The sequence below is a fragment of the Petaurus breviceps genome, unplaced genomic scaffold (assembly GCF_028583685.1).
Source record: "Petaurus breviceps papuanus isolate PSGF00001 unplaced genomic scaffold, PetGlider_PUasm1.0 567, whole genome shotgun sequence".
NCBI lineage: Eukaryota > Metazoa > Chordata > Mammalia > Diprotodontia > Petauridae > Petaurus > Petaurus breviceps.
Genome location: NW_027186383.1, coordinates 5,633,823 through 5,658,217, shown reverse-complemented (window position 1 = coordinate 5,658,217; position 24,395 = coordinate 5,633,823). Strand labels below are relative to the sequence as shown.

At 47.3% G+C, this 24,395-nt stretch overlaps 1 protein-coding gene across 1 annotated transcript; it reads right to left on the bottom strand.

The window, feature by feature from the left end:
* Positions 1-5,818: 5,818 nt before the first annotated feature.
* ACKR3 (atypical chemokine receptor 3) lies at positions 5,819-19,343 on the bottom strand. Its single transcript, XM_069103145.1, has 2 exons — positions 18,956-19,343; positions 5,819-7,694 (listed from the first exon to the last, which is right to left on the bottom strand). The coding sequence occupies exon 2, from the start codon at positions 7,666-7,668 to the stop codon at positions 6,580-6,582; it is 1,089 nt and encodes a 362-aa protein (XP_068959246.1). The 5' UTR covers positions 7,669-7,694; positions 18,956-19,343; the 3' UTR covers positions 5,819-6,579.
* Between the last annotated feature and the right edge of the window lie 5,052 nt (positions 19,344-24,395).

The window sequence follows — 24,395 nt, the reverse complement described above, 5'->3', positions numbered from 1 at the left end:
ACAAAAAGGGGGGAAGACAGCCCCTGCCCTAGTGGAGCTCACAGTTTAAGGGGAAAGAGATATGCAAACAACTCTGTACAAACTAGATATACCAGGAATAAATTGAGAGCAATAAACAGAGAGAAGGCAGTAGAATTAAAAGCCATAAGAAGAAAGTGGGATCTTAGCTGGGACTTGAAAGGAGCCAGAGAAACAAGGAAATAGATTGGAGGAGGAAGAGCATATCAGGCATGGGGGGACAGGCAGTGAAAATGCTGGAGTTGAGGGGGGAAGGTCTTATGAGAGGAAGAGCAAGGAGGCCCGTTTGTCCTTCCTTTTGCAGAGGACCCCGGTGGGCATCAGGGAAATGACGACATGACTTGAAGTTGACTTTGATTTGAGGGAGGGAGGGCTGTGCAAGGTCACCACTCTCACTTTCTCCTCCAGAACCATCTGGATCCAGTGGCCAGATATTTATCAGGCTAACTGGAGATGACCCAGCATGCAATGAGAGACCCTGGCCCTTTTAGGATAAGGCCTCTTCCTGTTCTCACTTAAAGTGAGGAAATGCCTATTCAGTGAATAGGTCTCTTTAAGAAGTGAGTGAAGGAATGGTTCTTTCAATTAGAAAATGGATTTTTTTAAAATCAAGCTGGGAGGGGAAGACCCTCAGGGTTTCTGTTCCAAAGAGGCCCTATCACTGAGCCGAAGATACTGGTGGGGAGTGAGGTGTTCTCAGGGCCCAAATTATGAAAAGCCTGAAGATCCTGACAAGAGAATTTTGTATTTGATCATGAAGGCAGCAGGGAGCCCCTGGAGTTTATGGAGTAAGGGAGTGACATGGTCAGACCTGTGTTTTAGGAAGACCACAGTGACAGCTGAGTGGGGGATGTACTGACGGCGCAAAGACTCGAGGCAGGCAGGTGGACCCGCAGCTGGTGCAATAGCCCGGGTGTGAGTGATAAGGGCGTATAGGGAGAGGGGGCAGAGAAGGAGGGTGTGGTGCCAGCGTCAGCAGAAAGAACGGGAAATATATGGGATATGTTACAAAGGTAAAAAAAAAAAGACTAGATTTGGCAACAGACTGGATACGGGCGGGGTGGGGCCGTGGTAAACAAGATTCCTACAGATATGATTGTTCCCACTTTACAGATGACAAAACTGAGGCTTCCAGAGGTGTAAAGTGTTTTGCCTGCGGTTAGCTGGGTAGTAAAGGTTAAAAGTGAACCGAAACTCCAGCTTGTAAATAGCATCCTTTACTGAGAAGTAAGAAGGTGGCTTTGGTGCTCGTTTCTCGCACTAATCGGGAGACCTGGGGCGAGTCAATGATTCTCTGGGGCGGCTGTGAAAAGACGAGGTAGGTCCTTGCCAGCTCTCAAATTCTAGCCCCTAAGAAAGGCCGCTCTGGACGCTGTGCGTGCGCCAGTGCAGCCCAGGGAGAAGCCCGGGTTACTACGTTAAAATACCGGCCGCCTGTTCCCGCTTGGCCATCCCACAGTCCTTTTATCAAGGACATACCCCTGCTGGGCTGACGCGTATTTGACTCACCCTCCCGACAGGACTGCCGGTGAAACGGGAATCAGCGTCTCATGGCGAAGGGGCTGGGACCCAACCCAAGAGCGTGCTTTTAGAGCTTTGGAATTGGGGGACCAAGCAGTTCGGCAAGCAAAGCAGAGGCTGGGAAAGGGGAGTCCTCATTTCTGCCCATCCCACACCTGCTCCCTGGCTGGGGCCCTTCCTCTCAACACCTAGACTGCTGCAGTGGTTCCTGGCCCCAGCTCGTTAAATTAAGGGTGATCTCCCTAAAACCCCGCCTTCCATCGGGCTACCCGTCCCTGCCCCCCTCCCCAATTCCCGATTCTCCACTTGTCCTCCCCACCTGCCCTTTCCACAATTCCCTAGGAAGAAGTGGCTGTCCAGTGCTGGGCTTGAAAGGAGAAACTGAGGCCCATGAAACAGCCCATTCCACCGTGGAACGCCGGCTCCAGCAGCGAGTAAGTCACACTCTTTCACCAAGTTTTCAATTATTTCCTTGTCATGTCTGCCCAGTTCTCCTAGTTCTGTTCTCTGGGGCCAAAAATAAACCTAATCCAGAAATCCTTTTTAAGGCCTCTGCAATGCCAAAATCCAAACTTCTTAGCATGACATTCAAGGCCCTTCATAATGTGGCACCAACCAAATATTCTTGACTTTTTCCCAACTACCCACATCCTCTGTTCTAGGCAGCCAGCCTACTTATTAGCCCTGACATTCCTCACTTGTTTGCTCTTACCCATAGGTCTGTCTGTTGAATTGAACTGAACAACTACCTTATCTTCCACTTTGCACTTGCACAGGAGTACCCATAATCTGGTCCCTACCACCAATGTTGGTGTTGGAGCCCTGGGCATCTCTGGTAAGGAGCTGACCAAAGTAAACCCTTTGGAGGGGGAGGTGCCCAGGTGCCTGGACATCACATGGAGGGCAATATCTACTGCAGGGATGGAATTGATCTTTACCCAAAGTCTGCCCAAGAGAAGAGGGTGAGTGATAGAGGACTACTTCCCTATCAGTATGGAGAAAAGAACAGTGGAGTGGACCAAGGACAAGCACTTGAACTTTGCCTGGATGCCTATTACCTACATGACCTTGGGCAGTCCCTGGTCTACTCTGAGACTCAGTTTCCTTCTCTTTAAAATGAAGCAAGATGACCTGTAAAGGACCTTCCAAATTATGATCCTGTCATTTCCCATTTCCAAAAGCTGATGGGCTGGGCACTTCACTCAGGGCCAGCAAAGTTGGGAAATACAGGGTCTCCCAGGTCAGACAACAGCTCTGTTCCTTACGGCCAGCCTTGCGGCATCTCCAGGGCCCTGCAGGGAAAATGTCATGTCACCCATCTAAAGGACAGATATGAGAACTGGGAAGTACCTTAGGCATCATTCCATCCAATCCCCTCATTTTACAGGTGAGGAAACTGAGGGGATTGAGTTGAGTGGTCACACTGCTATTTGTCAGCAGAGTTGGGACTAGAAGCCAGGTCTTGGGTTCATAGATTGGTCTCCCCAGCCCTTGTTTGACTGGGTGACACAGAAGAGGCCTGCTCGAGGTCACACAACCCATAAATGGCAGAACTGAAATTGTTTATTTATATCTGATGCCTCAGATCGTCCAGATCTTGGGGTTTTAGCAGCAATGACACTGTTTTGCTCATGCAAAAGGGTTAAAGGTCTTCCAGGAGCCAATCCCAGGAATTCTCTTGTCATTGAATGACTTTGAAAAAAGAAGCTACCTTCAACCAAGGGAAGGATACAGCAGGGAAAGGAAGTGAGTTCGAGTCAAAATCCATGCTGTCTCTTGTATCCAAAGGATGATGGGGTTGGGCGGGAAACAAGTTTGCATGACCACAGGAGCTAAACAAAGTCCAGGATAAAAGGGAAGGATTATGCTGACCTAGAAACAGGCCAAGAATATATACCAGAAGATCGTTCTCTGATAAGCCCTCCAGACTAGAAGCTAGATGCTTCCTCAGTGATTCCAGCTTGAAAATTCGTTAGAATGTTTGAACTGGCAGAGATCTTAGAATGGCTAGACTAGCCCCTCCGTTTTTGAACAATAATTATTGTTTTATTGCATTTTGAATTTATATCACAATTATTCTGTCATGTACCCCTCCCCCCTCCACCAACACAACAATCCCCTCCCTTGAAAATTAAAAATAGTTCTGCAAAGCCAGTCAGTGGCAACCAGTCTGGCAATGTATAGAACATTGTGCACCTTTTCTCCCCCGCTTCTCTATTGCAAGGAACAGGTGCTTTCAAATCTCTTCTCCCAGTCATGATTGGTCATCAGAGTTGTTCATCATTCCATTTCTTTCACTCTTTTTAAAATTTAAATTATTGTAGTCAATAGATGACACAGGGATGCCTACAGGGTAGAGAACCAGCCTCTGAGTCAGGAAAAACAATGCAAGTTTTCCTGCCCTCAAAGAGCTTGCATTCTACCTTCTTTATCTCCAGAATTAGTTCACAAAAGTCTTCCTGCCCCAATCCTCTCATTTTATAAATCAGGAATCTAAAGCACAGAGGGGCTTAAAATAGGGGTGTGACCTGAGGTCATATAGCTAATAAATGGCAAAACTGAGATTTGAATCCAAATCTTGCACTTCCATCCAGGAACTTATCTCCTTATAATCAAGTGTGGCTCCAAAGAAGAGTCATAAGATGATACTTCCCTCCAACCCCAGAGTTGGGGAAAGGGGGATGTACGTGGGAACAGAACATTGCATATAATGTCATGTTTTCAACAGTGCCTGGCACATAGTAGGCACTCTATTGAATTGAACATCCACCATCATCTTCATGGTTCCCTCCACTGCCACCTTGGACTTTGCCCTTGTGTACATTTGGGGAAGCTGTCACAGTACCTTGGCCAGAGCACATCTGGCCATCTCCACATCATAGTCCTCACCCCATTAAAGTGTAGATTCTTGGCTTGGCTTGCATATATGTCCAGTGCTTAGTACACTACCCAGCACATGGGGAATGCTTCAGCAATGCTCTAGTTTTCTATCTATCTATTTTTGCCAAACTATTTCTTCCTCTCTCTACTTAACCATAAGGGGTCTCTCTGTGGGAGAGAAGAAATGTATGTGATGCAAAAACAAATGGCATCAATTTATTCAAAAATTTGAAAAGCACTCTATTATCAGGGAGATAGAACGATACACGATACGATAAAAATAAAGCATACCAATAAAATGTGCTTTTAAAAAATAATCCACGAAAAAATAAAATATTAAAAGGACCCTTTCACTCTTCGGACCTCATTTCATGATCATGTTCAATTATCCTGCACTATAGCTATTGACTCTGACTAGTCATTACCATGAAGCAGTATTTCTCAAATGTTTTGGTTTTAGTACCCCTTTATACTCTGAAAAATTGAGACATCCTCCCAAGAGCTTTTGTATGGGTTATATTTAGTGATATTTACTACATTAATAATTAAAATGTCAGTATTTACTATGAAAGGAGTTTTGACCTTCTGGATCACCCCTCAAAAGTCTTGGGATCCCCTGGAGGATCTCTGGACCATGCTTTGAGAATCACTGCTGTAAAGTATTATCTATTTGTATGTCAACCCCCTCCTCCCCAAGAGTACAAGCCCCATAAGAACACATAACCACATCCGATTTCTTTACTTTCTCAGAGGCAGGAGGGTTTAGTAGAAAGCCACTGGCCTTAGAAACAGCAGATCTGGACTTGAATCCTGACTCTGGGACTGACTATCTGGGAAATACTATCTGTCACCATGGTCAAATCACCTTGACCCCAGGAAATAAGACAGGAGAGTTGCCTTCCATGTCTAAGCTTCTTTTCTCTTTCTCTCTGTCTCTGTCTCTCTGTCTCTGATTCTCTGTCTCTCTGTCTCTGATTCTCTGTCTCTCTGTCTGTCTGTCTCTCTCTGTCTGTCTGTCTGTCTCTGTCTGTCTGTCTGTCTATCTGTCTCTCTCTCTCTCTCTCTCTCTCTCTCTCACACACACACACACACACACACACACACACACACTCATGGAATGGAGACGATCCTTCTATGGGTGGTCTTCTAGATTCTACAATTCAAGCTGACCCTTAACTCTTATCACATAATACAGTCTCTTTTTGTCCTTTTTAAAAAGGAGTGCATGACAGCAGCAGAAAGCAGGTAGGGATTTTGGCATGGCTACATATACAAACCTAGAAACAAATAAAAATGCAGGCCCAAGACAGAGTTACATCTTAATGTTTCTCAGTTGACTTGGTCTTCTTGTCTGTTTGTGTTCCCCAATCCCCCCACAGGATAAGCCAGAATCATCAGATGCCTTTGGAACAAAGACTTTTATTTTAAAAAATAAGTTACAAATAGAACTTTCTGCAATAAGCCCTCTCTGTTCCTTCTGTGGATCCAGTAACCAACTGGATCCAAGGTCTTGCATTAACTCTAACTTTACAATACTGTTCATGCCACAGGCTATATTTTAAAGCAAACAGCTCATGTTCCATGCCCCATGCTGGTGTAGACCACCATACACATATAAAGCTATTGTAAATAAAACATTTCAATCAAGACCAACATATATAGATAGATAGATATTTATATACATACATTTTCCATACAGCTAACAATGAAAGTCATCTTTAGTCACAGGAACAGTCAAAGAAGATTCCATGCTAACATTTAAACTACAGCACTCTGGATACACAGGTCAACTTTATGTTTCAAACAGGAGATAAAAATATATTTAACTTTCAAATACAATGTATCAAGGTACACTGATAACAGAAAATAAAAAGTCTTCAGTCTTAAATACAATACAGCATACAAGATATACAGTGAACTCTGAAGCTCTCTCTCACGGAATCTTCACTCGAAGTATGACATCTCCAACAGCACACAAAGGCTTTGTTGAATGCAGAACTTTCCTTGTCCATGACTGAGGCTGGGCACTGAGAAGAGACACATGGATGACTCCATGGGAATGGTTCTATCCAACGGGAATCCGGTTCAGCTTTCTTTTGTGCCCTGTGAAAGTCAAGCACAGAAATTCTAAGGGATGTCTCTGGGGATGGAACTCCCTGGTCATTTGGCATTCTGCTCCAAAGCTGAGTACTCTGCTTCTGATACTCGGGAGGCATCTATGAGTTTGGTGAGCCCCGTTTTGGCTGAGTACTTGAAGATGAAAGCTTTCATCAACTCGTACCGATAGTTTCGGTTAATGAAGCTGTAGAGCACTGGGTTGACACAGCAATGCACCAGGGATAGACACTGGGTGACATGGAGAGCTGTGTAGAGGAAGTTTTCCAGCTGACAGCTGAAGGGAATAAAGTGGAGGAAGGAGAAGATGTCTAGGAGCAGCACAGCATGATAGGGCAGCCAGCAGATGAGGAAAACGATGACGTAGGAGAAGATGATCTTCTGGTTGCTGTGCTTCTCCTGGTCCCCGGAGGCTGAGATAGCTCTGGCCAGCAGGAAATAGAAGACAGCAATGATGGAGAAAGGGATGATGAACCCCAGGACCACGGAGAGCAGCTCCATGCCCAACAGCCATTCCTTGATGCTGTGCTCGGGATAGATGGACCGGCAGTAGGTTTCATTGTTGGCAGCCAAGGTGACGGTTTTCAGATAGTAAGCATCTGGCAGTGACACACAGATGGCCAGTAGCCACACCAGAATACAAATGAGGCGGCGGACAACCTTTTTCTTGTGGCTGCTGGTGTTGGTGAAATAGGTCACAGAGAGATAGCGGTCCACACTCATGCAGGTCAGGAAGAAGATACTGCCAAAGAGGTTGATGGAGAAGATGAGATGAGCAACCTTACAGGTGAGTTCTCCCATGGGCCATTGGTTGTGCTGGACCAGGGAGACCACCCAGATGGGAATGGTAACGACCACACACAGATCGGCGATGGCCAAATTTAAGATGTACAGGTGAGTTTCATAACCTGTTGTCTTGGCCTGGAGATTCACCCAGACCACCACGGAGTTGGCAATCATGCCAACTACAAAGATGAAAATATAAAAGATGGAAAGGGTGTACAACAGGACGTTTCGGCCTGCTGCACTAGGGCACATGACAGTGTCCACGGTAATGCAGTCTCCGTTGGTGCATGTCCAGTTGAGGTCTGTGAAATTCACTGGTTCTGAGTAATCAAAGGAGAATGGATCCATGACTGGTAAAGGCCCAAATAAATGGCCTGCAGGAGAGAAAAAGAAAGAAAGAAACACTCTGATTAAAAGTTGTTCTTGCCCCCCCCCCCCATTCAAATGCTCCTGGTACTTAGATGGTCTTATGCAAGATTATCACAGTATCTCATCACTGGAAGGAACCTCCAAGACCATCTAGTCCTACCTGGCCCTGATCAAGAGTATCTTCTCTATCATCCCTGACAAAGGGTCATTCAGTCTCCCTTTGAAGACCTTTAGTGAGGGCCCATTACCACTTACAAGCTATATGAGCATAGGCAAGCTATTTCCCCTTTCTGGGCCTCAGTTTACTCACAGGTGAAAATGAGGGGGTTAGATTAGATGGCCTCTAACTAAGGTCCCTGCCAGCTCTCAAACTATGGTCATATGACCTATAATTTCCTGAAGTACCCTGTGCCCTTTCTGGGGACTCTAAATATTTCAAAGTTATTCTCGCACAGAGAAAAAAATCTTCTCCACAGCTCCCATACATATAGAGATGAAAGAGACTACACAGGGGCATCATTTAGTCCAAGTCTCCCATTTTGCAGATAAAGAAATTGAAGCCAAGATTCACTCAGCAAGTGGGCAGTGGTTCAGACAGACAAACCCAGCCATTCTCCCACTGAATGATCCTGCTCCTTCCACCTAATTCAGCCAGCATTTATTAAGCACTGCTATGTTCCAGGTGGCAACAAGAAGAGGAAAGAGTCCCTACACTCAAGGGGGCTTACATTCCAAAGTTTTCAGGGAACTTCAGAAAATCAATTAACAACCATTCATTACCCATGGGCTATGTGACAGTTACTATGCTGGGGTGGGGGTGGGAGGGGGAGGAAGAAGGAAGTAAGGAAGGGAGGGAGGGAGAGAGAGAAGAAGGAAGAGAGGGAGGAGGAAAGGGAGAGGAGGAGGGAGAGATCTGTCCTCAAGGAGCTTACATTCTAATGTTTCCAGGATAGTTTGGAAAATCAATCAACAAAGAAATACTAAATATCTATTGTGTACCAGCCATGTACTAGACTGGGTTATATAAAGGCTCTGCCCCTACTCACCTGCCAAATAAAAAAAAAGAATAGTCTAGTACCTTTAAGGGGTTTATATTTATTTACTAAAATAATGTAATTAATTAATTAAAAGTCTAAAGACTTATTTAGCCCTGGTTTACAAATAAAAGGGGGGCAACGGAGGCAAATCAAAGCTGGTCTAAATAAATATGACACTTAGCTGGGTCTAAATCCATCTGTTCTCCCAAAAAAAGGAATGACCACTTTCTGTGTGGAGTTTTTTATTTTTATTATTATTGCTGCACCGTATGCCTATGACCTCATCAGGTTGGCTGTGATCCCTGGGTGTGAAATCAGTTGAGCACTCTGTGGGCCAAGGACCCGTCAGGCCCCCACTCTGCTTCCACCACACAGATGATGACATGATCTCTCTGCACAGGGGACCCCTTGGAGCTAGCTCCTCTGCACCCCCAGAGGCAGGGAACAGCTTTGCTCAAGATCGAGATTGTGTGCACCCAATGACAATATTCCATGCTGGATTTGCATTAAATAAAAACAAGTGAAAGCCTCCAGCCCTATATTTCCCATTCACATGGAAGCCCAAGCCCTAGGCTCTGGGCCACGCTCAGTTTCTAATTAGGAAGAATCCAGGAAAAATGCTCAAAATGTCAGGACTGGCGAGAAGCCTTCCTTCTTGGTGCACATTGCTGACTTTGGAGAGACATGAGTGGCTTGGGGAAGCCCTCCTGTTGGCCAGCTGCTGTCTGGGAGGCAGAGCATTCCCTCTGTTGCTCCATTTAGATAGTTATTTAAGGACCAAGTATCCAGGGGCTTGATGCTTAACTATGACACCTGTGGACACAGAGTCGTTGAACTAAAAGGGACCTTGGAAACCACAGAGCCCAAGGCCCTTATTTTCCAGAAAAGGCCCAGAAGGGGAAAGTGACTTTCTTCCCCAAGGCCATGATGGTAGTAGCCTAACCAGCAGAACTGGGATTCGAACCCAGATCTTTGTGACATAGAAGTGAGCCATTAATTTTATTAACTACTTCCTTGCAAGGCAGTCTGTTCCAGCGTGGGAAGTCTCTCCCTAAGGGCATTGAGGAGAGAGCATGAGGCCTGGAGTCAGGAAGATGGAGGCTGGACTCCTGCCTCAGACACTCACTGGTTGTGTGGTCCTGGGCCAGACCCTAACTCAGCTGAGTCTGTGAGGTTCAAGGCTAATGATCATCTGCCTCCCAGGGCTTTGTGAGATAAAAGTGTGGTAACAGACACTGTGGGCATCGAAAGCCTTCAAGACACCTCAGCTCTTAACCATCATCACTAGTGTCCCAGAGACCTTAAAAAGAATGGATCGTCTTGAAACACTGGCACAAGGCCTGGATCAGTTGTTATTCAGTCATTTTGGTTATGTCTACTCTCCATGACCCCATTTGGGGTTTTCTTGGCAGAAATACTGGAATGGTTTGCCATTTCCTTCTCCAGCTTGTTTTACAGATGAGGAAACTGAGGCAAATAGGTGAAGTGACTTGCCCAACGTCACACAGCTAATAAGTATCTGAGGCCAGATTTGAACTCAGGAACATGAGTCTTCCTTACTCTAAGCCTAGCACTCTGTGCACGATGGCACCCCCTGACTGCCCCTCTCCACTTGGCTGCCTACACCCAAATTCCATCCAGAACATGATGTAATTGCATAACTTCTCTGGAACTCAGTTTCTTTATCTGTGAAACGAAGGGGTTGGGATCAGTGACCCCACTGTCCCTTCCAACTCTCCAGCCCATGATGCTGTAATTCTGAAGTTCAGCCATTGCTGGGCTAGCCCAAAGACACCGAGCTGGCCAACAGGGTCATTATCACAGGATAAGAGTCAGAATGGGAAACCGCCTTGGATGTTATCTGGTCCCATGCCCTTATTTTCCTGAGGGGGGAAATGAGCCCCAGGGAGAGTAAGTAGGACCTGGGGCTCTAGGGCAGGGAGCTCATGGCATGCATTCAGAAACGAAGACATCTTAATGCTTTTTTTTTCTTTTCTAAATAATGATCTTGGAAAGGCTCATTTCTGCCTTTACTCCCCTCTCCCCCTCTCTGACATCCATGGTTTTGGGCTGCTGCCAGCTCTCTCTGGTCTCAAACCCCAGGGCACTGGGGGAGAAGGGACTTGGAGAACTGAGCAGTAATTGTTTTGTATTTTGCCTCTGCCCTCTGGGCAATGTTAATTTGATTTGGTAAATCACTGAATTCTGTGCCAAAAAAAATTATTTATGATGACAAGGAACACTTCCCTGCCCCCTCCTTTGCCTTCCCCTCCTTCAGCCTGGCTCTCTCCTCATTAAGTGTCTTCTGACACAGTGGGGAGTCAGACAGCGGGGTTCTGGGCCTGTTACAGGCCAAGAGGACAGCTCCCCAGCTCCCCCTTTTCCACTCCAGTCTGGAGACTATTATCGCTCCCACCAATGACCTGAGTGATCCCATGGATGGGGTCCTTTCAGATTGCCCAGCAAGCTGGAGGTGGGGGGGGGGGGGGGGGGGGGGGGGGGGAGGGCGGGGTTGGGAAGAGAGGGGGCGGGGAAAGAGAAGAGAGGGGGGGAGGGGGGGGGGGGGGGGGGAGGGGGGGAGGGAGACCTAAATAAGGAGCCTAGTAATCAGAGCTCCTGCTCTCCTGTGCATTTGAAATAAAGGTCATCCAATATCTGAATCTCGTATCCTGGGGATAGCAGTAAGATTCCTTTTGGAAAAAAATGAAAAGATGCCCTTAAAAAGCAAATTAATTTTATTAATGGCAACCCTCTCTTTCAAAAGCACAAACCCATTGTATGGAGCATCTATAGTATGGAAACAGAAGGCCTGAATTTCCTAAATGTCCTTACAGGATCTTGTAAAGCTGAAATCTCATTTGAGAAATTACTATCTTTAAAAAAAATTATTATTATTAAAATCATTTGGAACTTTAAGTACAACGAGGAAGTAGATACAGCGAGCTTGAGAGGTCAAGAGCACACACACACACACACACACACACACACACACACACACACACACACACACACACACACACACCGCCTTCAAGTACAGCAATCTATTAGAATGAAAGCTCAGCTTCCCTGGCCTTCTCTTTCCCCTTCTGTATTAGAAGGAAATGGTCCTGAAATGACATTGGGACTCCACTAGATGGTGCAGTAGAGAAAGTGGGGGGCTGGGAGGCAGGAGGACCTGTGTTCAAATCTTGCTTTAGAATCTTGCTCCTGTATGACTGGGCAAGTGACTTCAGTCTGCTCCGGTCTCACTTTCCTCTTCAGTATAATGAGGATAATGTAAGAGCATCTTCCTCCCTTTGGTGAGGGTCCAGTGAGACCATGTTTACAGAGTGCTTTATAAACCTCATTGAAACACTTTGTAAATGCGAGCTGTGATTGTTTCGGCATAGCAGATAGAGCTGGTTTTGGAATCGGGGAACCTGGATTCAAATCCCAACTCTGTCACTGTCTGATAGTTGGACAAGTTACTTAAAGTCTCCCCCAGGGGCCAGGTTAGATGGCCTCCAGAGTCCTTTCTAGCCATGGTCCTGAGATCTGGGTCAGTCTCCACTGAGACTGGGGATAAGAAACCACTTCCTAATGCTTTCTGAAGAATCTGATATACATTATGTTGTTCAGCTAAAGAGTGTGTTTGCAGAGAAAGACAGAGACAGAAAAAAGGCAGAAAGAGACAGAAAGGAAGAGAAAGATGCAGAGAGAAAGGGGGGGAGGGAGGAAGGGAGACAGAGGGAGCTAGGCAGGCAGAGGCCTTTCAGGACCTCCCTGCCCACACTGGAAGAACACTGACTTGATCTCTTCCACAGTTGAGTCTCTTTAGCAACATAGACCTGTGAGGGCTGGTCAGATCACCCTCTGCTGGAAGAAAGCAGTAATTCACTCCCCACTGGCCTCTTACTTGGGGCAGGGGCAGGGACTTATCAGGCCAAATGTCACCCAAAGGTCCCCCTTCATGCCTGCTGGCTCTTAGGTGGGTTTGCTGCCTACTCCAAGGGAAATGAGGAAGAACTCCATGCTAGCAGGTGGGATGAAAAGCTTCCCTACCTTTGGAAGCCCCAGATGGGGGGGGGGGGGAAGAGGGGAGAACCCAGCCCTTTGCCAGCACTGAGATTTCATGAGCTCCACCAATCCTGAGGTGCAGAAGAGAGGAAGAGGAGGCCCTCAGAGCTGTGAGGCCCCATAACTCAGGACATGAAGGCTCCCTTCATCGAAACACCTTGGTAACATGATAGACCATCAGAACAGCATCTGGACCATGATCAGAAACAGTTCTTGACTCAAAGTGTTCCCATTCTTGATTTAATCCATCCTGATCTACCGATGGCACATTGGCAAGGAGCAGGATGTCTCCATTCATAGCACTCTAGCCCAGGGTTCTTAACCTTTGGTGTGCCATGGACCTCTTGGCCATGTGGTGAAGCCTGTGGACCATTTTTCTCATAAGAATGTCTTAAGATGTATATAATAAAATACATAAGATTAAAAAACAGACCAAATTCATTGAAATAGTTATCAAACTGTTTGTTTTTAAATCTATAAGCCTCAGGTTAATAACCCTTGCTCTGTCTCGATTCCCCCTGAGCTAGACCTCTCTAGAGTGACCTCCAAGATGTTGAATCTACAGCTGGAAACCTAAGGTCCTGAGATCACATGAATTAAAGCTAGAAGAGTCAAGAGAAGCCAGCAAGTCCAACCCACAAGTTTTACAGGTGAGAAGGAGTCAGGCTGCCTTCAGGGACCTTGGAGCTGATCACCTCATTCAAGATTCCTCATTTAACAAAGAAGGAAACTGAGGCCCAGGGACCTACCTAGTAAGAAACAGAGTTGGAATTAAGACCTAGATTCAAATATCTCCTTCCAGAGATCCTTCGTGTTCGAAAGCATGTTTGTCAAAGTGATAAGGGGAGGAATCCCCGAGATGAAGGACCTCATTCCCCTGTGGTGGGCACTACAAAAGGCCAAACATTTAACTTTAAAATCCATGCCCACAGGCAAACGTCTATCTCCTCCTCCCATCCATGTGGTTCCATGATGGCAAGAGGCAGTGAAATGTGGGCAAAGAGCCTTAGATTTGGAAACGAGAGGATGGAGGTGGGAATCCCCATTCCTCTGATCACCGGCTTCTTCTCCCTTATGGGCCTCAGTTTCCCTCATCTGTTGAATGAGAGGTTGGACTAATGCATGAATTATTATGTAAACACAATGACCACAATTTCATTTTCCCAATCATCCGGAAGTTGTGGGTAGACTGGATGCTGCTTGAAGGCAGGAGAACATTTCATTTTTCTGTTTATCTCCAGAATAGGACCCAGCACACCCAACTGATCAATAAATCCTATTGGTGATTTGATAGCACTTGACATGTAGCAGGTGATGAAACACCCACCAGGCCCCAGCATGCTCCCAGGAATAAATGTTGACTTTCATGCAGTAGACTGTGTTGGCACGTAAATGTAAAGATTCTAGGGGCCATGTGCTCTGGAAGATGCCACAGGTGTGGGAGTGGGCTTCTCCTCTATGGCCCAGTCCTTCCTGGCCCATCCCTACCACCCTGGCTCAGCCTGAAAGCATTCCCAGGACTGTTCTGGGCCAAAGCTCATGTCTGTGCTCTCTCCAAATTTGAACACCAATAAGGTTAATAATGAATGTGAAAAACGATGCTACCCATGAGGTTCTCCACAGGTTACAGTCGCTCATCCTTTGTCTCACAGCCAGTGTGTGCCACAGGAAGACCTTGAACCTGACTAGGGAAATGACTTTCTGTCCACTATCTAATTATTAAGAAGTTTTACCTTCTATAAAGCCCAAATTTATCTCTTTGCAGCACCCCCCCCCCCAGCCCTTTCCAGCACCTCTGACTCCTAATTCTGCCTCCTGGGGCCAGGCAGAGTAAGTCTAATTCCTAAATCCTTCCATGGCTCCACACTGCCTAAGAGGCAAAGTGCAGACCTTTTAGCTTAGCATTTTTAAACCTTCACAAGGTAACCCCAACCCACCTTTCCAATGAACCACCACTGTTCAATACATATAAAAACCCCACAATTATCATCAAAGGAGATAACAATTGTGAAGCCTTTAGCACACAGTAGGCATTTGATAAACATGTTTCCTTTCTTTCCCTTCTTTTGTCTGTCTCCCCATGAGCTCAGTGTCTGGGAGATAGGTATTTAATAACTGCTTACTGTAGAAGGGATAGCTAGCCAGACTCAAGGAGCCAGAAACTGGGGCCAGCCTCCGCCTTCCCAAACCTGCTTGAAATCTATGCTCACAAACATGGCCCTGGCATAGAAGGTGCATCGGGCGGCCTTGACCATCTGCTCCTGCAGCCCAAGCAAGGACAAGTGGTCTGTTTCCTTCCCCAGCCAACAATGCAGCCCTCCCACAGTATTCAGGAATGACCCAGGGTGAGCTTGTTTCATGCAAATCAGGGGCTGCCCAGGGACCACAGGGGCATAAATAAACCTTGACCCCTATTCACACAGAGGGAGCATGCCCTCCTCTCCCCAGGGCTTTAGGCACATTTCCCACAAACCTAGAGAGGATGTTGCTTCGGCATCCCCTGCCCCACCCCCGGTCCTCGGCCTGAGCATCATCAGATGAACCCTCCGAAACCTGATCCACTCTATTGTGTTCAAATGCCCCCCACACTGCAGACATGGGGGGGGGGGGGGGGGGGGGTGGAAGGGTGGGTTTAGCTAGATCAGACTTCGATATAATTAAAGGCTGCTGTCCACTCTGGCAGGCCATCCAGGGGATTAATTCCCACCCAGATTAGCCCAGTGCTGGAAAAGGCATTTTACTAGCTTGGCCCTTTCCCTAGACCACCCTCCAGAGCAGGAATTGTCTTTCCTTTTTCTTATTACTAGCCTCAGAGCTTGGCACAATGCCTGGTGCATAGTAGGTGCTTAATAAACATCTAGTAATTATTGACTATTATGTTATCACTGGATCAGGGATCAGAGATCTAGAGTTGAAAGGTACCTCAGGGGCAATGTAGTCCAACTGAAGCCACTCCAGGAGGGGAAAGGGACTTGTCTAAGGTCACCTAGGCAGCACGTAAAAGCCGAAGGATTGGGACCCAGGTGCTCTGTTAACAGCCCCAGAGCTTTCCCCACTGCAAGCCCTGCATCTCACAAGAAGAACTCCCAGGAAAGGTGTTTATGTACAAGAAAGGAGAGGAGGCAGGCTCCCAGAGACCAGCCACCTGGCTCCACTTCCTTATCAGAGGCTTACCCCACAGTGGTTTACAGCTTCTGGGAGATAGCTTTGCTGCCCAAACTCCACCCAGTTAAGAACCTTTAACCAAAGCTTTGGGCCTCTCTTCCCTTCCTCACTGGGGTCAACAAAGAGCTATTTCCTATTAAACCAAGGTGTAAGAGCATCCATTCTAAGATTCACTGTGGGAAGTCATTTTGGTATCTAGATAGCAGCCACTGGGTAATTGAGAAGTCCTAAATTATGCCTTTCAGGTAACAAAGGCGTCAAACATTCACAGCTTAACCCAGTTTGCCAAGCTGAGGAACTTTGCCCCTCCCTTCCCCATTCCCCATTTTTTATGCTTAAAAAGAGAGAGAGAAAGTATGTGTCCTCCGGCTACACTTTTTCTGACCTTTAAAATCCTTAATATAGAAACAGCCTTTGTCTTCTCAGTTATACCATTGAACATACATGCAACTTAATCGAAAAGTCTTTTTTTTTTTATTTTGTACAAAGGAGTAAAAATAATTTCCTTAGGGGTCCAGTCTAAGTATGGTCTAAAAGTTTGCTGGCACTGTACATCCGCATTAGACAGAGCTGAAGAGCCCTTGAAAGCCAAGTAGTTCAGCCTCCTAGAGGGAGGCAGAGACATCCCCTTCTTCACACCAGGAGTGAGTGACAGACAGTGTCTGAATCCAGTTCCTATGGATGGAGCCTTACATGACTGCTAGGTATTTCTTTAAAAACTAACAGAGTCAGAAACTGTTCGTGTAACCCAGTCAAAAGCCCGAGAAAGAAGTCAAACCCTGCCTCTGCTTAGCCAGTCTCTGAAGCCTCTCTGAGACATTTTCACTGGCTTCCCCAGAGGCTAGCTGGAAACAGGAGCCTCCCTCCCCTCCCAGCTTACAATTGTCACACAAAACCCAACTGTTCCTGATTAGGGAGGGACTCTGCATCCAGAAAGCCCCAAGCTCTCTCCTCTCCCTCCCAGCGTTGGGCTTGTTAGTAGACCCTAATACCTTCTCATGTCTCTGAGGGCTGTTTCAAATAGAGGCTAAAGCCCAGCTCCGAATTCCTGGCTGACCCAGGTACACCAAGTTCTCTGGAATGTTGTGTGTGTGTGTGTGTGTGTGTGTGTGTGTGTGTGTGTTTAAAGGTAGGAACGAATCTGTTTTTTATCAGTTTGGCAGCAAAATACAGGGATTGCTCCATTTCCTGGTGCCCCCCCCCTTTTTTTTGGCTTTCGGTTTCCAAGGCAGCTGCCTCAGCGTCATGCCCTTACAATAGCTGTCCTGTCCACACAACCAAGTATTTATTTACAGGAGGGAAAATAAAAGGGTTAAGTTGTTTCAAAGACAGACACCGCCTACTAGCCCCACCCCACCTCATGCCCACTCCCAACCAGAGTCCGGCTTGGGAAGAGGAGAGAAAACCCCTTGAGCTACTTATTTAGGTCCAGGGGAACTCGAGGGAAGTTGAGCCCTGACTATGCCATAGAAAAGTGAGCAGTGAAGCCCAGCAGCCTTTCCCGCAGCAGCTCTCTCCTGCCTTTTCTAGGCGAGCCCATTTGATCTCCACATTTTCAAGGAATAAATAAAGGGGACACAAAGGCAGCTGCCGCACTTTTAAAAAAGAAAAACCCCAAGTTAGCAGGACTCCTTCTGCAAAGCTGAAGAAAAGAAGTTTCAGAGTCTCTCACCACAGCAAATATCTTCAAAGGACTATAAAGCTATTTAATGAGGCCCTCTCCCCCTTCTTAAAACCTAATTATCCCGTTGTGAGCCATTGAATGGGGAGGGCTTGGGGTGAAGAAGACTTTTTACAACTGCTCATTCTCCCCCTAAGTTCCAAGGGACTCTTTTATTGCCCATCCATCCCTGACCTTCATTTCAATGCCTGACTCCACAGCGTCCTTGGGCTAGCCTAGGCACACAAACTTGGGGAAAGCTTCATGAAACTGACTCTTCTTCCACTTTCCACACAGATATTTTTCATGTATTTACAGCTGGGGCTAGACAATCCTAAGAAAAGGGTAACCACTCAAAACAGATGCAGGCAAGAGACGGGGTGGGGGTGGGGCTGGGGAGTGGTTACCATTCCCACTTATAGCTTCTTTAACTAAAAGATCTTGGGCTCCAAAGCCTGAATTCAAATATATTCCACACCCCTTCAAGCATTGAATGCAAGTCTCAGCTTAAGAGATTCCCCAAACACTGCCCTGAGCTCTAGTAAATAACTGAGTGCTAAGTGGGGAGCAGTGGAAAACTGTGATTGGAGGGCCTGAGTTCAAATCTCACCTCTGTTGCTTACGTTACACCTTAGTAACTTACCTTCGTGGGCCTCGGTTTCCACCACTGTAAAATGTTGGGGTGGAGTAGCCTGTATGGTCACTGAGGACCCCCTCTTCCAGCTATATATTTAGACCCTAATCTAGGCTGGTTTGCTGGCAGTGTGGTCATTTCCATATCTGAAACTGCCAAGTCCCACGGGACTTCGAAAGAGGAGCTAGAGAGGAGATCGCGACCTGAGCCCTGGCATCCTTAGGTCCCATAGCGGGCTGGAGACAGGCTGCTTTAGGCTTTCTTACTGCCTGACCACCTTTGTCCCCGAGCCTCTGCTCCGGAATCTCTGATGGGCTGTGCTCAGGAGTCAGCGCCCACCTTGGCAGATCTAGCAGCAGCAGGCACGCCCCACAAAGATAGGAACAAAGAGGGAAAAACTACTTGGTGGAGTTCCCTGTCCCCAAGTGACTGCCGAAAGGTCCCTGCTGGGAGCGGGAACCAGGGCAGGGCAAGGGGTGAGGGGCGTGCTAGAGGGGAAGAGCTTCCTCTCCAGATCCCGACCAGAGGAGATAGGAGGAATGGGGCTATTCAGAGGGGGATGGGGGAACAGACTAGTCAGAGGGGATAGGGGACGGAGACAGGGACAGAGCACGCGAGCCCCTGGAAAGACTCGTCCGAGCAGTGAGCAGAGAGGGCTGGCTGCCCCCGGACCCCAGAGAGGTTGTGGAGACAGGACCAGAAGCCGAGCCTTACCTGGGAGGCGTAGGCGGGCTGAGACGGAGACTTAGGCTGGGGCTGAGGCTGGAGCTGGGGCTGGGCTGTCCGTCCTCCCGGATTCTGACCCTGGCTGCTGGGCAGCTCCAAGAGACTGAGAGCTCGGCCGGGTAGCCGCTGTCTTTATACAGCTTGCCGGCCCGCCCGCCCTCCTTCCTCCGCGGGAGGGGACACAGCACCTCCAGCCGGCCGCTTCGCAGATCGCTGCTGGGTGCACGGTCGCACACACACACTCACACTCACACAGGCACACTCACGAATGCTTTGCACGCATACATATACACATGCTCGCGTGCCCCAATACACGCACGCCCGAGAAGACGTGCGCACACATGCATGCTTGTGCATGATACATACATATGCACGCGCATGAACCCACGTGCAATCGAACACCCCACATCCACATCCCCACCCGCACACAGAGAGAGACACATGGGAGAACTCATGGACCCTGTTTCTGAGCGCATACTCTGATACATTCCCAGGAATGTCGGCTCCTGGAGGGAGGGCCTTCCTCACTTTGTTCTTTGCATCCCCAGGGCCTGGTGCAGAGTAATGAGACAGCCCTGAGGCCCTCTAGTTCAGCCCATTAATTTTACAGAGGAGGAAACTGAGGCCCAGAGTGGTAAATTGTCTGCCCAGAGTCCTGTGTGTAGTAAATGACAGTGCTAGGCTTTGAACCTAGGGCCTCTGATTCCAAAAACTCTTTTTTTCCCTGAACCTCTAAGGCATTTTCTATTTGAGGAAACTGAGACAGAGACTGGGAATCAAAATGCCCTGGAGTCATACATAGTTTTAGAACTGGAAATCCAATCCAATTCTTTTACAGAGGAATGCATTGAGGACCCAGACAGCAAAGTCTCTTGCCTAAGGTAAGAAGGATTTAACTCCAGACCCTGGAACTCCAGAGCCAGGGCCCTGTGCATTGTGCCATACTGCTTCCTAATGAATACTCCTTAGTAAATACCTGTTGATTAATTGATTGACTGACACGTACATGCCCACTGCCATTAAGTCACCCAAAGCCTGCTTGTCCATCCGTGGGGGTCTGGGGAAAGATGGCTTGCAGTCTCCCTGGCTAGGAGGATGAGGGCAGCACGCTCCCCAAACCCCTCCAGTTTGCCGTGCCTAGGAAGCCACCAGCGAGCGCTGTCTCAGGTGCAGGATCAGTAATCCCCTTAGCTCCCTCGGGTCTTGTCAGCACCTCCGCTGCCTCTCTCAGAGCTCAGGCTAATTAATTACTGCCTTCCTCTAGCCTTCTGCATCAGGGTTTGCTTTAGGCTTATCAGGTACGACCCCATTAAGACCTATTGAACAAGAAGACAAAACTCCTGATTCTTTTCCAGCACCTGTAACAGTTGGGCTGTGTGCGATGAATGGGCACTGGAGGAAGTGTGTGCGGGCCAAGGTGGGGGTGGGGGGAGGACCCACTTCCACAGTGCATTTCCTCAACGAAGCATAGAATTCCAAGTTCACGTTCTCCTTCCAGCCAGTTCACACGGATAAGGAATCTGTGGGCAGACCAATGCTTTCCCTCCATTTCGTCCCTCCCTGACTTTCCAGTCCACTGACCTCAGAGGGAGTGGAACTTGAACACGGACGCCATTGGACGTTCTTGGTCGAAGAAGGAACGAGTTTGGGGAGTTATGTCATAATTCCAGAGAGACTGTTTATTTGGGGAGAAAAAAAAAAAAAGACCTCCCAGAGCCTCTGGAGCCAGCCCTTTAAAAGGGAGGCCGGGCCCCTGGGCCACGTGGTGCTGGAGTTAAAGACCTAGACCCGCTGTTCCTTAAAAGCAGGGCTGGCCTGGGGCTCTCCCGGAGGGATTGGCAGGTTTTCGTTTTCTCTTTTCCGGTTTCAATTGGGAGGTGGGGGGTGGGGGGAGAGGGGTGGGGTGTCCTTCGAGGGCTGGAGACTTAAAGGGGTTTGCTGGATGGCTTTATCCCCTCTGTCCTGCCCTGATAACATGGACAGTGTGCTGCAAACCTTACGCTGCTGTCTGAATGCGCGCCGTGAGCCCCTCTTTCGCTATTTAATACGTATACCATATTGACTTCTCTGGGAATCTGCTGCCTCTCCCCCTAGGCTGTCAGCTTCTTGAGGGCAGGGACCCGGCCTGTGTGCTATTTGTGTCCCCGCCTAACACAATGCCCGGCACATAAGAATTGCTCAATCAACTCTTCTTCAGTCGATTCCTTAAGAAGCATGTACTAAGCACCCACTGTTTGCCCCAAAAGCAACAGTCCCTGGCTTTGGTGATGGATTGGACCTAACGGAGAATTCCATTGGATGGGCTCTCTGTGTCTAACTGGCAAATGGCAGTTATGGGTTGTTCTGGGTGTCGTGGGTCAGAACCACCAAACTAACGTACGTTTGAGCATGTGCCCGTCACCGAACTAGATGCTGGAAATAGAAATAACCAAAAATGAAATGGGTGCCTGATTCCAAGGAGCTTTTTGTTCCATTGGGGGAACGAGGTGTTACACTTGGATTAAAGAAAACCTCGGTTCAAATCCCCTCTCTGACACTTAATGTGACCACTTTATGTGAACACCTCAGTTTTCTCATCCATAAAATGGGATACAAATAGCCCCTCCCTCATAGGAGTGTAGTGAGGCTCTTGAGATAGCAATGTCTGTAAAGGGCTTTGTGGGATGTGAGCTGTTGTATGTCTGAAGGGTGCTGAATCATCAAGAGAGGCGTTTGTAGGGAAGAGTGAAGTCAGAAAGATGTGCGTTGAAATGTCCCCCCTGATACTGCTCTGTAGCCTGGTGATTCAAGTCGTCCAAGCTCACTAAACTACTCCCTGAAGAAACTGTTCATGTCTTTGTCTGAAAGGAAGATAATTTGTGCAGGGCCTACCTCATAGAACATGCTTGGGTGCTTCAAATGAGAAGATATCTGTCCATCCAGCCTTTGGAAACTTCGAAATAGTATCATAAGAGCATAGCGCTGAAAGGAAGCTTTATGACCATCAAGAGGAATCCTTTCATCTTCCAGACAAGGAAAAGGAACCTGGGAGAGGTTGTTGTCTGGGCTGCCACAGAGCTGAGAAGTGTTACAGGGAGGACTGGAATCCAGGGCTGCCTCACCTCAATCTCACTCCCTTTCCTGAAACTTCCTGAAACTCTTAGAAAGTTTTGGGCCTCACAAGGCTCTTCACAGAATAAAATTGGGGTGTTTAAAGAAAGCTGGAAGGAGTCATTTCAAAGTTCCTCATCACCCTGCTCTAGCACACAGTTGCTCTCCCCCAAGAAGCTGTCATTCTTCACTCTCCCAGCTTTCCCTATTATTAAAGCAAGGAAACTCTACTATTACAGTGACCCATGGAAACCAATAGCCCCATTTCCTACTGCCCACACTGAACAGACTCGGGGAAAAAATACTGTTTACAAACCCTGGGATTCTAGAAATAGCTTTTCAAAAATATCCAGGAGTCAGAGTCTGGGCTGTAGCTTCCCTTGCTGTTCCCCCATCCCCCTGGGCAAGTGACAAGATACCTCAGTGAGATAGAAAGCGACCCTCCAGCTAAGTAGTAAGCTCTGAGTCAAACGCTCATTCTAAGTGTGTAGAAAACTTTTATGATCTTTTTTTTCCAGATCTGGGTAACAGATTAAAGGGTGATAATTGCTCAGAATCAGTCACTGAACTCTGAATGCCCTCCCTAAAGGAGAAAGAAGATGCACCAGAGAGAAACCGGTAACAGGATGTGTGCTCACACACAGCTCTTGGGGCTGAGAGAAATGACTGTTCACTGTCAGACAGCCTTCCTGTCATACACTCTGTCCCTCATGACCTGGGGGACGACCTGGAGTCATTCACTTGCCTCTGCAAATGACAGGATCCTGAGAGGTTTGGAAGAAATAGCCTCTGAGGGCCCTTCCAGTTCCAAATCTATGATCCTGTGAGCCCATGTTAATAGCAATGAAAATAGTAATAATGGCTAACATTTATATCACTATGTGCCAGGCACTGTATAATTATTATTTCATTTAATACTCACAGCAACCCTGGGGGAGGAAACTGAGGCAGACTGAGGTTAAATGACTCACCCAGGGTCACACAGATAAGTATCTGAGGTAGGATGTGTACTCAGTTCTTCCTTTGGAAGGGGAGTTCATAGGACCTTTGAAGTTACTGAGTCATCATTTTACAGATCCGGGAATAGATGAGGCACAGAGAAGTACAGAGACCTGTGCCCAGTCACAATAAATATCTGAAGCCGGATTCACACCCACATCTTCACAGCTCCTTGTCCAACACCCATTATCACCCCTGCAGCAGCTGGGATCAGACCTCATGTGCTCTCTGCAGGCCAACCTCAGTGAATAGGAAGAAGCTGATCAGAGTAGTGGTAGTTTCTTTAGCCTTCAGGGGACGTCTGGCTCTAGACTTCTGTTAGATTTCTGCAATTATGGAGCTGGAAGGAACTTAGGTGTGGGTGTGGGTGCCCCAGGTAGAGCCCTAGCTTGAGTCTGGGGACTTGGGTTTCCATCTTTCCTGGGTAGACTTGGGTAGGCCATTCCTCTTACCTGGGCCTCAGTTTCCTCTTCTGTAAAATAGGCAGGAAGGTGGGCTGAGCAACCTCTGAGGTCCTTTCCGGATCTAAATCAGTCAGTTAACCCATTTTACAGTGGGAAAGACTCAAGTCTTTCACCCCAAATTTGAAGTTATCCAGAATCACTGACCAGCAGTGTGCAAAGCAGCCCCAACAGTCACTGAAACAATATTTGGGACCCAACACAATGGCATTAAATGACAGGAGCACACGTTTACAAAAGCTTTATGATTTACAAAGTGATTTCCTTCCCATGACCCTATGCAATAGGGACAGTATTATTATAAATAATATTCCTCAAATTCCATTTATTCTCCTGCTCAAGAAGCTTCGATAGCTCTCTATGGCCTTGAAGATCAAACACAAACCTTTCTGTTTGGCATTTAAACCCTTCTACAGTGGCAGCTAGGTGGCACAGTGATTAAAGTGCCAGGTCTGGAGTCAGTAGGACCTGAGTTTAAATCTGGCCTTAGACACTTCCTAGCTGTGTGACCCTGGGCAAGTCACTTCACCCTGTTTGACTCAATTTTCTCATCTATAAAATGAGCTGGAGAAGAAAAAGGCAAACCATTCTGGTATCTTTGCCAAGAAACCCCAGCTGAGGTCACAAACAGTCAGGTACGACTGAAAGCCGACTAAATGACAACATATTCTATATTCCAGCTCACACACTACCTAACCTCCAGACAGACTGACTCGTCCCTGGCTCCTCCTTCCCTGACACTCCTCCACTTTTTTCTTTCTTTCTTTCTTTCTTTCTTTCTTTCTTTCTTTCTTTCTTTCTTTCTTTCTTTCTTTCTTTCTTTCTTTCTTCCTTCCTTCCTTCCTTCCTTCCTTCCTTCCTTCCTTCCTTCCTTCCTT